Consider the following 17,600-nt stretch of genomic DNA (forward strand, 5'->3'; position numbering starts at 1 on the left):
GGAAAACTGATGTGAATCAACATATTTTACCATAATGGCCATGCAAGAAAAAAAAGGCTTAATAGTTATTTATTACAGTAGTTTATTCTTCTCTAATTTGCGGTTGCTGGCCTTAAATATCTAGCACCTTTTTACAGAAGGCTTATGTAGATTGCCTATGCAGCTTTCTCTTTCAAAACAAATAACTTTGGTACAGATGAATTTCATAAACAGGCCAGTATATAACTCTTCTGGTTGAAGGATCTGTTTATTTGACATAAACACATTTCATTATTTCATCATATTTTCCAAAGCTGGTGCTGCTGTTTTTGTAAAATATTACGCAAAGATACTGTAAACTTACCTTATCAGCTTAAACCATGAAGTGGGTTTGCAACAGAGAAGCACATGTAATCCTCCTAGCTGCAATATTGGTCCAACAAACGTTTTATGTTTTAAGACAGACCACTTCAGTTAAAAGGTGGTGTAGTTTGTGGATTAACTGTTATCTTTTTATTTTTCCTCGAATCTCCTCTTTCTTACAACAGCCAAGCAATCTCTCTCCTCCCCTGCTCTCCAGCGCCCCCATCAGGCTAATCACCAAAAACGCAGCCAGCAGCAGACATCCTCCTCTCACCCTCATCCAGGGCCTTCTTCCATCCTCGTCTCAGACACCACCATGACGCCTTGGGGAGGCCTGGCTCTCTCTGAATCCTCTTTTACCTCAATCCCCCTGCCACCCCCTCCACGGCCCCCTCCACTTCCACCTCCACCACCTCCTGCTCCTCAGCCCACGCCATCCACTCCTTATCGTGGGAGACAGAACGAAGACGAGGACGTTTCAAGTTCAAGTTTCAACTCTGAGGCTCCATCTCCACCTGGTGCAGTCCCGCAGGACAGCGTAGGTATGTCTGGAACATGCTGGCTCACTACCACACTGTCATGACTTACTGGAACACTTTAATAGAACAAAGCCATTGCTAATGTTATAGTAACAACTGTGCTTTTCATACTATGACATGACAAAATATCTTCTGTAAGTCCAATGTATGCTTGGCTGTGATCTGACAAACAACATACCATCAATACAAGTTAAGGGCCCTACATATCCACACAGGTGTTTTCAGTCAGATAGATTAGACTTTTGCCCAGAGCTATATGCTGGAAATACACCTTTTTCACAGTATACATTCTGACTTATTCTGTCATAGCAGGAAAAGTACAGGTGTAACAAATAACATTAACGATGGCTTCATTTCATTTGGTGTCCCAATAAGTCATTCCGCTGACCCTGTATCTATAACAAATAACTCATTAAGATTATTATTTAAACCTGTGCTTTTTTTGGATCGTGCCTGCTTGGTTCTTTCAGGGAATGATTGTAAATATTTACAAAGAATATGTTTATGGGAATTACTATCTAACTGGGACGTTTTGGGACCAATTGGTGGGGATTGCTATGGACGAAGTACACACGGCGATTCGCTGGTAAGAGCAAATTACGTTGAACCATGTATCCAGCTCATGTTACTGTATTGTGTGAACAGTTAACGTTCATTTAATATTGTATGTGGCATTTTCTTTTGTGGGGTGTAAATGTTCCACCAGCACCAGAACAAGTTCTTTTCCAAGACTATTTTGCAGAGCCACCTTCGCTGCGTCCAGAGCTTAGCGCCACCCAAGACGATTGAAGATTGACATTTAAAGAAATGCAAACAACCCAGAGCATATTTTGCTCCTATCCCAGAATGCGTCTGTGGTGTAGCCAAACCTTGCTCTACAGGGCTGTGGAGATAGGTCTGGCAATGACTATGCATTAATGTACACACTGTGTATTCTCTCTTGTGGGCCCTTTGGTGGCCATGGTGGGCCTTAAGCAGGCGCTTAGTTTGCTCATGTGTCGGGCCGGCTCTGTGTAATGAAGAGGGAACCCCTATTAACTGTAACACTGCCAAACGGCATGCTGGGTACAGCTCACTCTTCGTCGCTCGCTACAGTACATTAAAGAACAGATGAAGGAAAAGAGACCAGAGAGACCGAACATTCCACGCATCAGCAATATAACTCCCTCCCATTCCGGGAAATGGACTGATCCCAAATATGTAGCTAGCTGTTAGCAAATTATTTGTATATTCTAGCATTGCTAGGGGATGCAACTATGTCATGGGAGGTATTACGCTCTGGCCCCAAGGAAGCACAGGGTCGAGTGTGAATTTGTTTGGATGTGTGTTTCTCGAGGAAGCTGCAAGCAGCAATACCAGAGGCCAAGCAATCGGCCCGTTGGGAACAGACATGTATTGAACACTGCACTAGTTTTGTCAACAATATCTATATACTAAAAAACAAGATGATAAAGGTAAGCTATATACGTTTTCAGGAGAGTGAGAGAGTTTGTGTTTATCAAGCACAGTCTGCAGGACCACGCAGTCCTGAGACCAGGCAAGTGAAAACACCTGTGTGGGTCATGGGTGTTGGCCCTTTGACGAATACAGGTCCTGTCCTTTTACAAAGTTTTGTGAGCAATTTCTTCTCACTTCGTCCATGTCTGTCCCTCTCTGTCTCTGCAGGTGGAGGGGGTAGAGGATTACGGGCGAGGCGGAGGTTGTTGCCCCAGCGTCGGGTGCCACGTCCTCTCCGTCTCCCACCACTGCGTCCCGTCACCAACCTCAGTTTCTCTCGAAGCTTCACCTTCTCTTTCTTCGAGCTGCCGCTGCACCAGTCTCCTCGCTGCCGGGCCGAACGCATCAGAAACCTCATGCTGCTTTTGAGACAGATACACTACTGAAGAATCAGTGTTGCATGGACAGTTTTTAATCATTGAAATGTACTTTTCTCGAATATAGTATTTTGTTTTATTAGTGCTACATTTTATATAGATAGATAGAAAGATAGATCATAGGCCTATTTATCATGTTGTGAAATACTGCGTTTTGGGTTTGAACTTTATTTGCCTAATAAAGATAAATATCTCTTCTCTTTCTTGAATGTTCTGTTCATAAAGTTTCTGTTGAGGGTATTCTTTATTTTTAATGAAAGGAGGATCTGCTGCAATGGCTTTTCCTTTTCCTTTTGTATAATCCTGGAGTAAAACTAATTTCATATTGTGCTGAGATTAAAAGGACAAAAAAAACAATTGTGGAAATAAAAAACATTTCTCTGTTGTTTTTTTTTGGCTTCTTTCTTTCTACATGTGCCTCTGATTCTTCATTTCCCCCACCTCAGTCTTTTAATTAATTTCACATTGTCTCAGTGGGAGTGCATGGCTTTCAAAAATTACCCATTGTGCAAAGTGGAATACATTAAAGTAGATTAAAACAGAACATATTTATCTTTCTCATTCTCACTCTCACTTTCTCTTTCACATATACACACACACACACACACACACACACACACACACATTCAGAGCATGAGTCTCTGTGATAATGGAGGCATTCAGACGTGCTGATTCGGGGGTGAAGGGGGAGGAGAAAAGGGACTGTAAACTCGCTGTAATGTGCAAAGTTCAAGGCTGTTCTCAACCTTCCCCAACTCAGTTTGTGGAGCTGTGTGTGTGTGTGTGCGTGTGTGTGTGATCCTCATACATGCACGCTGTCAAACATGTGAACTCTGTACTTGTGCAGCTTCGTGGTGCTAAAGATTAGGTCAGCCACTCTCTCTCACTGCTTAGGTTCGTTTGGTTATCTATACAGTTACTACTTGTCTTCTTTGTCATGTAACTTCATACATACATTTTACACACAAAGAAAAGTGCACGAGACACATAATGGTAAACACACACCCAGTATTGTGAGAAGAAAAAAGTAATACTTGACTGTACTGCCAATAATCTTTGTCGGATGGACAGCGTTGAGCGAATTGGCTTTCCTCACTACAAGCAGCCTTATCTTGCTGTTGCACTGGACGAAGCCCAGCTAGATGCCCTTGGGCAGCGGGTAGAAAAGAAGTCCCTGTCATTTCTGGAGAGGGTGAAGGCACAATGTTGGTAAGTCATAGGATAGGATTAGTTTCTGGCCTTATTGTGTCAGGTTGGGCATTTTTAGGTCTTTTATCTGAATCTCTATGACCTTTAGCCCTGTGTGTGTGTGCGTGTGTGTGTGTTCCAGGTGTTCTGGTCCCAGGACGAAGAGCTTCCTACTGGGCTTTTTTCCTGTCCTGTCATGGCTCCCTCGATACTCCATCAGAGAAAACGCCATTGGAGACCTGGTGTCTGGAGTCAGTGTCGGGATGATACAGCTGCCACAGGGTGAGGATGCTGCAACAAATAATTATCACATAAAGAGGTTTTAAACAACTACAAGCTGCCACAACAACTTCACACAACTTCAACTACAACTGCAGGTTATAAGGGTGCAAGTTGAGAATGCATTATATATGAAAGTGTATCTCTCAATAAATACATGCACAGAAGGTATAGCAACTCCAGCCGCAAAGATGGGCAATACTTTCACATTTTCAAATCTCTGAGTCTCTCTGACATTATGTATTTAAACAATGAACTGCAGTGCATTATTACCCTACTCATGCTGTAGGCTACTTTGTGTTCCTCTTCCCTTCGTTTCTGCTTCCTTTATTTGGCAGTGTCTGTGACCCTTGGTAGGAAGAGAATGTTTCATGAGTGCAGAGACCCTAAAACCCCGTAAAAATCCTCTTAGCCAACACTGGGAAAATAATGTGGCTTTTAGAAATGTCTTTACAGTTGAGTTATTAATGATGCATTGTTTTCCTTTGCTTGTAGTTTACTAAATATTTACTAATATGCATTAGGTGGTCAACTGCTCATTCAAGTCACACTTTTCACCTCCACCTCTCATCTTCTTTCCCAGGTATGGCCAACGCCATGTTGGTGGGAGTTCCTCCAGTGTTTGGTCTCTACACATCTCTCTATCCTCTGATCATCTACTTCATCTTTGGCACCTCCAGACACCTCTCCATTGGTGACTGTCAACCTTTATTTTTCTGGAAGTGCATCCATATCCATAGAAACTGCCTGGTGTAGTCTTCCACAATTCCAGTGCCTTGCTTATGAGAACTAACTGAAACATATTTATTATTGGCACAAAATATCTTTTCAAACTTAAGAAAGGTTGCCCGGATAGCTCAGTTGGTAGAGCAGGCACCCATCGACAGAGGTTTACTCCTCAATACAGTGGGCCCGGGTTCGACTCTGACCTGCGTCCCTTTGCTGCATGTCATTTCCCCCTCTCTCTCCCCTTTCATGTCTTCAGCTGTCCTATCAAATAAAGGCCTACAAATGCCCAAAAAAGAATCTTTAAAACAAAAACTTAAGAAACACATATCCTGGTCAAATTCTATTTGCTTAAAAGTCTTACAGTAGCTCTACAATAATCTGAGCTTTTTTTCCTTTTACTGTAGCAATTTAATCAAAGCTACAATATAATGTAGTAGTCACAGTAAAGTCCATGTGTTTGCCAAATACCAAACCCTCTTGAACCTAACACTCGTGTTAAGCAAAGTGTTAAAGAAAGCGTGTAAACTGTGTGTCTGTTTGTGTGTGACAGGTACTTTTGCTGTCCTGGCTATCATGATTGGGTCTGTGACGGCCAACGTGGAGTTGCATAGCAACAGCGTTGAAGAGAGTCAGACTGATGTGGAAGCGGCCAAAGTGAATTTGGCAGTACAACTCACCTTCCTCTGTGGCCTCATACAGGTACACACACACACACACACACACACACACACACACACACACACACACACACACATTAGACAATACATGGACAAAGCAGTAGTTCACCTCTGGCCTCTGGACACTGGCTCCATTATCGAGACAAGCAAGCAAAGAAAATTCCCCTGCAGACATCCACTAAGGTATCAAATTTGTTTTAATAATTCAATCTATTGTTGTGCATACAGAACCTGCTGTGTTCTCTGAAACTCTTGCTATATTTTATTACAGGTATTAAATTAAATGGTCTGCCTCAAAGCTTGAAAACTGATATGTTCATCATATCGTATCATTCCTGAGTCTGTTTTGTTGGGTTTTTTTTTTCTTCTCTGGAATGTGTGGGAGGTTCCCCCATCTGTGCAGGTTCCCCTGACTAACCTGTGGGGGTCACCAGTGTATTACTGTAATGATGACAAGATCCCTCACTGGGTTCCCACACTGCCCTGAATTTAAATCCTCTCTAGAGAGGTGGGCAAGAATTTTGCCTCGGTGCTATGTATGGGTGCTACCTATGGGTGCTACCTATGGGTGCTACCTATGCACTTCAAATCAGTCCAGATGTCTTTAGTAGCTAAAGTGGAGTTTGATTGCAGAAAAATCTATCTTTTCTGTAATGAAAAACATAAATTGTCATGTTGTATTTGTCTCTCAGAATCAAAGAGACAGCATTTTGCACAGATATTAATGATATGAGATAGAAGAGATATAAAGAAAAAACTGAACTAAATCTGTGTGTGTGTGTGTGTGTGTGTGTGTGTGTGTGTGTGTGTGTGTGTGTGTGTGTGCGTGTGTGCGTGCGTGTACATGTGTGTGTGTCCCCTCAGCTCTTACTGTACCTGCTGCGTGGAGGCAGTGTGTGTCGCTGGCTGTCTGATCCTGTAATCAGAGGCTACACCACAGGAGCAGGTCTGCATGTGATCGTCCTGCAGCTGCCGCTGATAACTGGAATACCTGCACAGAGACATACTGGACTGCTGGCTTCAGTTTGGGTCAGTTTAAACACTGTGTCGGCAAGCTTCAACACTGCTGAAGTATCTTCGGGCAAGACTTTTAAGCCATATGAGCTCCTGTAGTGCTGTTATGTGGCTGATCTCTGACCTCTGAAGTCCTCTCTTAGCTGGTCTCTCTGGGTCTCTCATATGGGTTTAATTCATATGTGTGCCTGCAAAGGTGAAACATGGTCCTGAGGATTTCTGTCATTATATTAGCTAAAGGGATAATAGTGCATTGAATTTGGTGGCTCAAAGACTAATAAGAAGTGTATTTATAGGCATTGTGGAATTTAGCAGTGGAAGTTGAAAGGTAGTACATAACATCTTTGGGGGGAGGGAGCCTGTCAGCCTCAGAGGTTGTTGGAGTTTTGGCTTCAGTGCTCTCATTGGCTACAACCTGGAGGGTCATAGGTAGAAGCACCATGCACACTGCAGGTCAGAAGTTCAGGATAATAATGAGTTGTGGTTGTTTCATCAGATTAGACACGGCACCCATTCGCTTCTCTGCTTCTCTTCTAGTCATAGTTCCATTATCTTTATTGTGACCATAATTGCCACTGTTCGTCATACCCCCAACCAGCACCGGCAGACACCGCCTACCAAGAGCGTGGGTATGTCCGAGGTTTCTCCCTAAAAGGAAGTTTTCCTCACCACTCAAGGTTTCTGCCTAAAAGGGAGTTTTTCGTCGCCACTGTCGCACTAAATGCTTGCTCTTGGGGGAATTACTGGAATTGTTGGGTCTTTGTAAATTATAGTTTGGTCTAGACCTACTCTATCTGTAAAGTGTATTTAGATAACTGTTGTTATGATTTGATACTATAAATGAATTGGAGGTCACATCCCATCTTGTGGATCAATACTGGCAGACCCTAACTTTGTCTCTACACCTCACCTTAGCCTCTTAGAACATGAATAATTTAATTATCTTGGCCCAGTGCTGTCCTGGCAATAAAAGTAATTTTCTGACTGTTGCGGGGGCTGCTGCTGTGGGTAAGCGATAGCTTTGTTTTTATTCTTGGTACTACAGAGGGCAAATTCAATGTTGGTATCAAAGTCCTCAATGATGCATCTTGTCACCTCCACTGTACATGGGCAGGATTTTAAGGTATAGGCTGGGTTTGGTTGCTTATCAGCTGTTAGTGGGGGGTGGTTTTCTTCCAGTTTCACTGGACCATAACTTCCAATATGAACTATAGCAGTCATACCATCTGCAAAGAAATTAGTGTACACACAGCATTAGTCATTTAGTTAGATTGTAGTTGAGATTGAAGTTACTAAAAGTGTTTGAAACTGTGTGTGTGTGTGTGTGTGTGTGTGTGTGTGTGTGTGTGTGTGTGTGTGTGTGTGTGTGTGTGTGTGTGTGTGTGTGTGTGTTCTCTTCCAGACTTTAAAGGATGTTCTGCACGCAGTGACCAGTGCTGTACCAGGAACGCTATCAGTCTCTGCGGTTTCCATGGTAATACTCATCGTAGGCAAGCTGCTGAATGAACGCTTTAAGAACAAGCTGCCTGTCGCCATACCATGGGAACTATTACTAGTGAGGGATGCACACACACACACACACACACACACACACACACACACACACACACACACACACACACACACACACACATCACGCTTGTTAGACTCATGCCCACAATAAGAACCCAGACAGATGCCACAGTGATGAATGACTCACAGTTATATAAAAATCTGATTTTAACACCAAAACCCCAAATCCTACATACAATAAATATCTGCATCTGGCCACTGATTAATATCTGATGGTGTTTTGTTTTATTTAATATTATATTTTATTAAATATATATTTTTTATTAAGTTTATAAGTAAATTATTAATTCACTGTAGATTACTGTAACTAAAACTCCTAAAATGGAAATATAATTGAACAAAAGTCACTACGAACGTTTAGCCTGTTATTTAAAATAAAAAAAATCAATGGATGAATAAATTCTTCAACCTATTATACCATAAACAAAGATGCCAGATTTCCAAAGAACCTTTTCCCTGTGGGTCCATGTCATGATCTCTTCAGTTCTGTTAAATTACAGTGTGTTATGGGAAAATAGCTTCAACCCACCACTGGGATCTAAACAGCTAGCAGCGGACGGATAATGTGTGTTTGTGTACTTGCCTATGCATGTGTATGAACAGACTGACTGATCTGACATTTAGATGTAAAATACTGTATATTGTTGTTTTCGAAACTGGACATTCTGTGCAGAAAATGTCACGTCCATTGTTTTTTCCCCCCACAGATTGTCCTGGGCACCATCCTGTCAGTGCAGATGGATCTGATTGGACAGCACACAGTCCAGGTGGTGGGACACATACCCAGTGGGTCAGTACAACTATGTTATTTTTTCAATTTGCTATTAAAAAAATAATAATAATAATAAAAAAAGAATATATATATATATATAAATATCCTAAGACTATTGTGTTGGTTTTTTACTTGTAAATCTATTTATGGTAGATTGTGACATAACACTGCTTTTAAAGGAATATTTCAATTCAAAGCCTTTTAACAAATCATTGATCATTGATCAAAGAATTTATTATGCATGATTTATTGTAGCCTATTACTTCTTGCCCATACTATCTTTACCAATATGCTGTGTGTGTGTGTGTGTGTGTGTGTGTGTGTGTGTGTGTGTGTGTGTGTGTGTGTGTGTGTGTGTGTGTGTGTGTATATATATATATATATATATATATATATAGTATATATTGTCAGACCATTTGTTTGTTAGTTAATATGCCTCTACCATAACATTTAAAGCTCTATGACGTTTTTCATCTTCATCTTTCTGACACTTTGACCTTCTTCTAACTTCCCATTCTTCATACTTCTGTTCTCATCGTACAAAATAAGCTGGTTAGCTTTATTGTGTTATCCTTGATAGCTTTAAGGGAATGACTGTAATGCATGGGGTGACTCAGCTTCAACTGGTGGTCATAATTCTTTAGATTACTGTATGTGTCATTTACTTTCTTTAAAGAATAAAATGAGTCATTTGTCAGTTGATCAAGCTGTCATGTCTTTCCTTTGTCCTCCTCGTCCTCTTCTCTAGCCTGTCTTCCCCAGTCCTTCCATCTCTCTCTCAGGCCAGAGAGCTGTTCATTCCTGCCCTGTCTGCAGCTCTGGTCGGCTTCAGTTTCCTCTCAGCCATGGGCTCCGTGTTCGCCCACAAACATGGCTACCATGTAGACTCCAGTCAGGTACATTCATGGCAGTTTTAACTCTCTCTCATGTAGTTCATCTGAGGGCCACGAAGATCTCAAGCTTTTGTAGTTGGGTCTGCATTTTAGAAAATTGCACACACAAAAAAAAGTACATATTCTGTACAGATGCGTACTACAGATGCATATGAATTACTTATTCAGATAATGGGTAGAGGAAGTGAGACAAACTTCAAAGTTGAGGGTCTTTTTTCACGCAAGAAGAATTAGTCTTCTAATATCTGCATCAGTTTAAAAATAAAGCAGTGATATTTTGTGCTTATGTTGTAAGACACTCCTGGCACTGGAGAAATGACTAAAAACTACTCTGAGCAATATACTGCTAGCTTACAGTATTACAACTGTAATATACAATACATCAACAATCTTTTACTGTAAAAGTTCACAGCATGTTACTTTACTGTAGAATACCAGCTCTACAGATATAATACTGCAGCTAGATTTGCCACTGATACACATTTCTACAATGTTGGTGCTGTGATCTGATTGGTCCTTCAAAAGGAGGCTAATTAAAGCCTCACACAACCACAATGGCTGTGTAATGGCACAATGACATTACAGTATTTGTAGATTTCACTAAATATTTAGGTTGAATCTATGCTAGGATAGTAGCGAGACAGGATGATTGATTTTGACTGATGCAAAGCCACACGGTTTGACGTAGATCGGACTTTCCTTACAAAAAGTTCTTTAATCCAGGTACTGCTAACTTCCATTTGTAGCCTCATTGTGAAATCTCCTCTCATAGCTCGATATTTCTAACCAATCGTTGACATACTCCCCTGGCCTCAGGTTTAACGAGCAACAAACTCAATAGTACCATCGACGTAAATCTGTACTTTTCATCATACCTTGCACCTTAAAGACCACCGTTTCAAACCCTGGAAAAATATTTTTTTGATGGATTACCCTCAGCCCAAGATATTATTTCAGGGTCTGGACATTGGGTACACTCCAGTACACTCCAGCAGTATCCCTGAGATGGCCTGCAGCCTCAGTACATCCTTTTCAAATTCCTGCTGTCTGTCTCTGCCTCAGGACCTTCTGGCTCTGGGTCTATGCAACACCATAGGAGGAATGTTCCAGTGCTTCGCTGTCAGCTGCTCCTTCTCTCGCAGTATGATCCAGGATAGCATTGGTGTCAAATCACAGGTAATGTATTCTTTTCCAAAAGACAAACCCAAACCCACCTTTGTCTTTGCACTGTGTTAAAGACTGTATAGTGTAGCAATATAAACTGATATCTAATCTTTTATTTTTTATATAGTTTGTTTTCTTTTTACTCATAGTTGTATAGGCTGTTCACAGATGAAACATATAAATTAGCCAGTTATCTAGATAAAGCTTGGGAGAAAAGGAAAAAAGCTCTTTATCAAGATGAATTGTAAATGAGAATTTGTTGTTTGCGTGTGGTGTGTGTGTGTGTATGTGTATGTGTGTACGTGTATATACATGTATGTGTATATGTGTGTATATGTTTTTATTTGTACTCATGTATTTCTATATGCAACAGGAAGATGTTTATTAAATAAGTAAATTTGTGGTGTCTTGTAATCCCATGTGGGATGGGCCAAAATGTTTGGCATGACACAGAAATAAAACATAACTAACTAACTAACTAACTATAGTCCTTCTGTTGTGTTTTCATTTCATTTCTCAGATGGCCGGTTTGGTATCAGCTCTGGTGATTCTAACTATCCTGTTGAAGATTGGTCACCTCTTTGAGCAGCTGCCAAAGGTAAAGTGCATATGAGACATATGAGTTTGTCATATATGTTGTTAAGCAAGTGCCCTATAAGTTTGTGTTGACCCTTCTCCAGCCAGTATTGCTTTCCATAAACCACCAGAATAGTGAAGATGTTTTAAGAAATGTCAAGTCATACCTCCATCTGGATCCAGATGGATTAGACTCATTATCAAGATGACTCACTTGTCTTAATCTAAGTAATTCCTTGCTGTGTGTTCCAGGCAGTGTTGGCAGTGATCATCGTGGTGAACCTGCAAGGGATACTGGCTCAGTTCAAAGATGTGTGTGTGCTCTGGAAGTCTGACAGATTAGACCTGGTGGGCTACACTAACACACACACACACACACACACACGCACACGCACACGCACACACACACACGCACACACAAAACCATGGTTACAAACAGTACCACCCCCTCTGATCCTGGTCCTCTCTCTTCCCTCCTCTCCTTCAGATGGTGTGGATAGCCTCGCTGATTTCAACGCTGGTCTTTAACCTGGACCTGGGTCTGGCTGTGGCTGTCGTCTTCTCTCTGCTCACACTCATCTACAGGACACAACAGTCAGTAAATATCATTTAACAGGTGCTACATGGGGCATTTTACATCTTTTAAACATTACTGTTTAATCATGGTCATACTGTAAATTTGCTAAGAGAGTATCAGTGTTTTTTGTTGTTTTATTTTTTTGATATGAATCTGAATCAAAGACTCAGAATAGTGTTATATGTATATGTATATGTGTGCAAATGGGATATTGTGTAGATTTGTCTTGTCTTTACTCATTTATTCATTTGACTCATTTCATCAAAGGTTTTATGTTCCCTTCCCTACTCTCACTTGTCTACCAGGCAGACGTGCACTCTCATTACTATTCCCCTGTCTCTTTCATCTTGTCTTCGTCTTCCAGCGCCTCCACTGTTGTTTTGGGTCATATTCCTGGTACAGACTGTTACAGAGATGTGGGACTCTACACTGAGGTAAACTCAATCTGTCTCACAGGTCTCACAATAAGTTTTCGAAAAACCTGTTTAAAAAAAGACTGTTTGATTAAAGTTTGGTGTTTTTCAAGGTTAGTTGAGCAAAGTTAAGCCCCCAAAGTAATCAGGAAATTACATGAAACACGAGAACACAATCCAACCAAACAACACTTTAAATGCTGCCTCTGTATGTCGTAGATCTTGAGCCTGGAGGATTCACTCAGAGCTCAACAGGTTTAATCTGAACTCTCCTCTGACTGTCCTAGTTTCCCCCCAAAACGATTGTTCTTCTCCACCAGCCTCAACACATCTTGAGTCTATTCCTCACAATCAATTTTCTAAAGCTATGGACCTCCAATGTTGCCCTAATAGGGTACATTATATTAAAACAGGTTTGGAAATCATTTATGTAAGTATTTATGTAGCAGGCCATTAAATTACAGTATTATCAACGTGTTAACTAACACCAAATAACACCAAATTCTTCAGTGAAGGTCAGACTTGTACAAACTTAATAAACCACTGCTGAACGGTACTGTCACACAGCCAAAACACACTAAAAATACACCCCTTGCTGAAAACCACCATCTGTCACACATCAAAACACCAAACTGTCACCAAAGGCAATCTGTTTGGGCTCCGAGCATCAGTGAAATCCTGTCAACTTCTCGCTCTCTGTTCCCTCCATTTGATTCTCTCCTCAATCTGTTTCACTGCTGGCTGTTATACCTCTCCCCTCTGTGTACTTTGCAAAGTACCTATCATGCATTAGTGATGGTGTTTGCAGGGGCTTTCTTTGTAGAAGTTCTTTTTCATGAATTAATTCTCCATAAATTCTTTCTTTTTTTTATTGGCTTTGATCCCACACTGTAGAGCCAGATTACTGTCTCTGAAGTAGATATTTATCACACTGGTTTATTGTATGTTCCAAGAACTTAAAACTTTTTTTTTGCGCCAAATTCAGTAAATTCTTTCTGGGTTTGTGCCAATCAAGTAGCATATAGGCTACATACACCAAATGCACCAGACTGCCATCTGTCCAGTGTTTCACTGTTGTGCAAACTTATAATATGGATGTACTGCACAATGTTAAATGCATATCGTGTGTGTCTCTGTTGTCTGTGTTTTTTTAACAGGCAAAGCGAGTTCCCGGGGTGACCATACTCTCCTATACCAGTCCTATTTACTTCGCCAACTCTGAACTTGTCTTCACACAGATCAAGCAGGTACCAACACACACACAAACAAACTCAGTGGAATGAATATGACTCAGGAGATGGATAGAAAGAAGAGAGGAGCAACAGCATCAGTGAAATAAGAGCTGATTTTGAGTGAAAGAGTTCAGGGTTAAGAGATGGGGATAAAATTGTAATTAGGAGAATGAATGAATCCAGTGAACATCAGTCCCACAGTTCATCTTCTCCACATTTAGAGCGCATCCCTTCCACATGAAGTCCATCAATATATGGTCATTATTCTACGAGACCCCTGCCAGCATCTGCGCTAGGCAATATATGAGGTGTGTGTGTATGCAGCTGGAGTGTATCTGTCTTTGCATTTAGATCCCTCTGGTTTGAATAGAAAAATTGCACAAGGATGTTTGAAGAAATTCTTCAATACGCCATGTGTTACACGGCAGCGGAAAAGTTGTAAACTAATTTTCCATGTGTAACTTTTCCTCACTACATCCAGACAGTGAGTCGTGGTCAGAAGAAGAACCCAGCTATAATCCACACCCCTACCTCTACCTCCTCCTCCTCAGCCCAGACACCGACACACAATCATTGCTTGGTTCTGGATCTCAGCTCGGTCACCTTCATGGACTCTGTGGCCATGCCAGCACTTTGCAAGGTGAGTAAAGAGAACTGACTGGAGTGCAATGTGTAAACTCATCTTCAGTTTCATTTTGGCTAAACACCAAAACCATCTAATAATCTACTATTTTCCTTCTTTATTTTGCTGCGTGGCACTCATTAGTGTCGTGATTCTGCACTGAACTGCCCAAATATCGTCCATCAATCAAACAAACAGTTTGGGTGGTACTATGGCAACTTTACCTGTAATTTACTTTATGTTTCTGCAGGTGGTGCTCTTTTCTTTGTCTGAGACGTCTGTCACTTCTCACACTGGCTACCCAGTTTATTTTCATTCATTCATTAATACACATAATCTCTCATGCAACAAATGATCTTCCCTAGAAAAGACCCCTCTATGGAAGCCCTTTCTACCATGAGTATTTCTGTTTTTATAATGATGAACTTTAACTTTTCTGTATTTTTTCTTTTCTTGTTGGATAATATAATCTGCCTTTATTTATACAGTATAATGCATGAAAAGCTAAACAAAACAATGAAGCACACTAGTAATTGTAATTTATTTTTAGCTCTGACTAACTTTTGCAGTTTAATTTCATCTCTTAAGATGGGAACATCAACATAGGTTGGTTTGAATAGATATCAGTCCACTTCCTCTCCCAGCTCTAAATCTCTGGCAATTCTGCACTTTTTTTCTAGTCATTTAAAATAGTGGTTGGCTGTCCTCACACTGACTCCTTTCTGCTGATCAAAGACTTTTACCAGAAATTATTAGGCTAGACTTTGTTTCGCATTGCCAGTCCTTCCTCCACAGTGCTGCGGAGGAGGGTCTGGCTAGTCCACACAACATTCCGGGATGGGCGAAAAACGTGCTCTGGTTTATTGGCATTTCTTTAAACCAATCACAATCGTGACAAACGCCGAGTGGAGCAACGGTGCCGCTGCAAAATAGCCTCAGGAAGGAACTTGTTTTGGTGGAACATGTGTATGCAAAAAAAAAACTCAGATTGGACAGATAGTCTAGCTAGCTGTCTTGATTTACCCTGCAGAGATCTGAGGAGCCGTTAACCATAGTCCTCATAAATTGACAGGAGTTTAAAATGCCAGCACAAAGCGGAAGGTAACGGACATCCGGCCGAAATGATGGACATCCGGTGGAATTTCCTGCGGCACCTGAACAATTCCGGAAATGAAACGTCGTCGCTATAGACTAGGCTAGACTAGATGTCCAGTATTTGCATGTTAGATACTAAAAATATGAGACTCACCCTCATACTCATGGTCACACACACACACACACACACACACACACACACACACACACACACACACACACACACACAGCTTTTGACAAATAGATGTTAGTTATAGTTTGTTATCACATCCTCCTCTTTGACCTTATTATGATTGTGTGTGTGTGTGTGTGTGTGTGTGTGTGTGTGTGTGTGTGTGTGTGTGTGTGTGTGTGTGTGTGTGTGTGATTCATTCACCAGGTTGTAGAAGACTTGGAAGTCCAGGGTGTCAGTGTGTTTCTGGCAGCTTGCCCAGGTCAGCTCCATGTTTTATACACACTTATTACTGTCTCTTCTATGTCTCTCTTTCACACATTCATTCACTCACTCACTCACTCACTCATTCACACATGACACAAATACTTGAAACTTTAAAATGTGCAATGCTGATGCTCTCTGTACGTCAACAGAGAGAGTTTTATCTCAGCTCCAGACTCAGGATTGTATAGCAGACAGCCTGCCCAGCTCCTGTCTCTTCCCATCGGTCCACCATGCTGTACAGCACTGCCTCAGCACCCTGCCCAGGCCTCTGCAGGTACACACTGTCTCGCTAATAAGTTAATTTGTGAAAAATATGGGGGGGGGGGGGGAATTCAATCAAGAGTTTTTAAATTAGTTTTGTTTTCCTATTTAGCAATTGAGATATATTTCTTATATGCCAGACCACATCTTTTTTTAAATGCATTTGTTTTGATGAACTGGTCCAAGAGTTTTCCAGTATTTCTGGGTGCACATTAAAGGGAAACTTAACTGATTTTACACATCAAAGTCAATCCTAAAGGTGTTTCGGAGTATTACTGCATATGTGGAGAAACAGGTGTACAGTATGAAGCCTTTTGTGGCTCCAGAGGGAGCTGTCTGAAAACTCCTAAATGTTCTCAAGTAATGTCCTTTAATGCTTTTACATGACATATCCTTGAAAATAAAGGGTACAATAGCATTTCAAGATATACTGTTTCTTTCTCAGGAAATCAATCCAGATGCAAGTGAATGTTGAACCTACATGACTGCTGCTTTCCAATGAAGATTACAGGACAGTTATCTCACTGTAACAAGAGGACAGCAAGACAAATCCTGGGGGGGATAGATTGCAGACAGAACAATCACAGCTTCATTTTATTTTAAAGTGCCCATATTATGATAAAAATCACTTTTTCTGTAATTTGGGGTGTTATTTTGTGTCTCTGGTGCTTCCACACGCATACAAACCATGAAAAAAAAACATCCATGCTGTTTTGAGTGAGATACAGGTTTCTGAATGTGTCCTGCCTTCAGTCTCCGGGTGAGCTGGTCAAAATCTGCACGGCTTTCTACGTAACTAGCCGAGACGAGGGGCCTAGGGGGCTAACCGTTAGCATGCTAGCTCGTTCTCAATGGCAAAACACTGCTACAACACACACAAATTCACCCTAATCTACAAAATAAATTTTATACAACTACTTACATGTCGTTGTTCTACAGGTATTCCACACAAAGTTGGAAGTGTGCCCTCATTTAGAAGAAGTCTCCCGGCTAATCCTGCCTTGTACAGGCCAAAGTTGCAGAAACAGCTAGCTCATGTAATCCTTACCTAGCTACTGCGCATGTGCGACTGACAACAAAGATCTTACAGAAGTTGAGAGGTCTTACTCTGTAGCTAAAACAGAGACCTGACACAGGGTGAAAAGAGGATCTGCAGCACTATGCATTACAACAAAAATATGATGTTTTTTGAAAATTAAACCATGTAAACCTATTCTGGTACAACCTCAAAATACAATTATGAACCTGAAAATGAGCATAATATGGTCACTTTAAAAGAAAGCCAATTACACTTTTCACAATATGTCTATGTGTACACTTCCCACACATTCCCAGACAATAA

General features: G+C 41.0%; 1 protein-coding gene across 1 annotated transcript; it reads left to right on the forward strand.

The window, feature by feature from the left end:
• The first annotated feature begins 4,179 nt into the window (after positions 1 to 4,179).
• Positions 4,180 to 16,733, forward strand: slc26a6.1 (solute carrier family 26 member 6, tandem duplicate 1). Its single transcript, XM_078254555.1, has 17 exons — positions 4,180 to 4,225; positions 4,806 to 4,916; positions 5,502 to 5,650; positions 6,493 to 6,657; positions 8,045 to 8,197; positions 8,922 to 9,004; positions 9,735 to 9,882; positions 10,942 to 11,055; positions 11,564 to 11,641; positions 11,872 to 11,967; positions 12,107 to 12,213; positions 12,561 to 12,630; positions 13,767 to 13,856; positions 14,323 to 14,481; positions 15,938 to 15,992; positions 16,147 to 16,271; positions 16,704 to 16,733. Exons 1-17 carry the CDS (start codon positions 4,207 to 4,209, stop codon positions 16,731 to 16,733), a joined length of 1,752 nt encoding a protein of 583 aa, XP_078110681.1. The 5' UTR covers positions 4,180 to 4,206.
• The last annotated feature ends 867 nt before the right edge of the window (positions 16,734 to 17,600 follow it).

The sequence above is a fragment of the Sander vitreus genome, chromosome 7, assembly GCF_031162955.1.
Source record: "Sander vitreus isolate 19-12246 chromosome 7, sanVit1, whole genome shotgun sequence".
NCBI lineage: Eukaryota > Metazoa > Chordata > Actinopteri > Perciformes > Percidae > Sander > Sander vitreus.

Coding starts and splice junctions, on each gene's coding strand:
- slc26a6.1 (XM_078254555.1), top strand. Junction 6,658..8,044: donor GACTGCTGGCTTCAGTTTGG/GTCAGTTTAAAC, acceptor GTTCTCTTCCAG/ACTTTAAAGGATGTTCTGCA. Junction 11,642..11,871: donor TCTTTGAGCAGCTGCCAAAG/GTAAAGTGCATA, acceptor TGTGTGTTCCAG/GCAGTGTTGGCAGTGATCAT.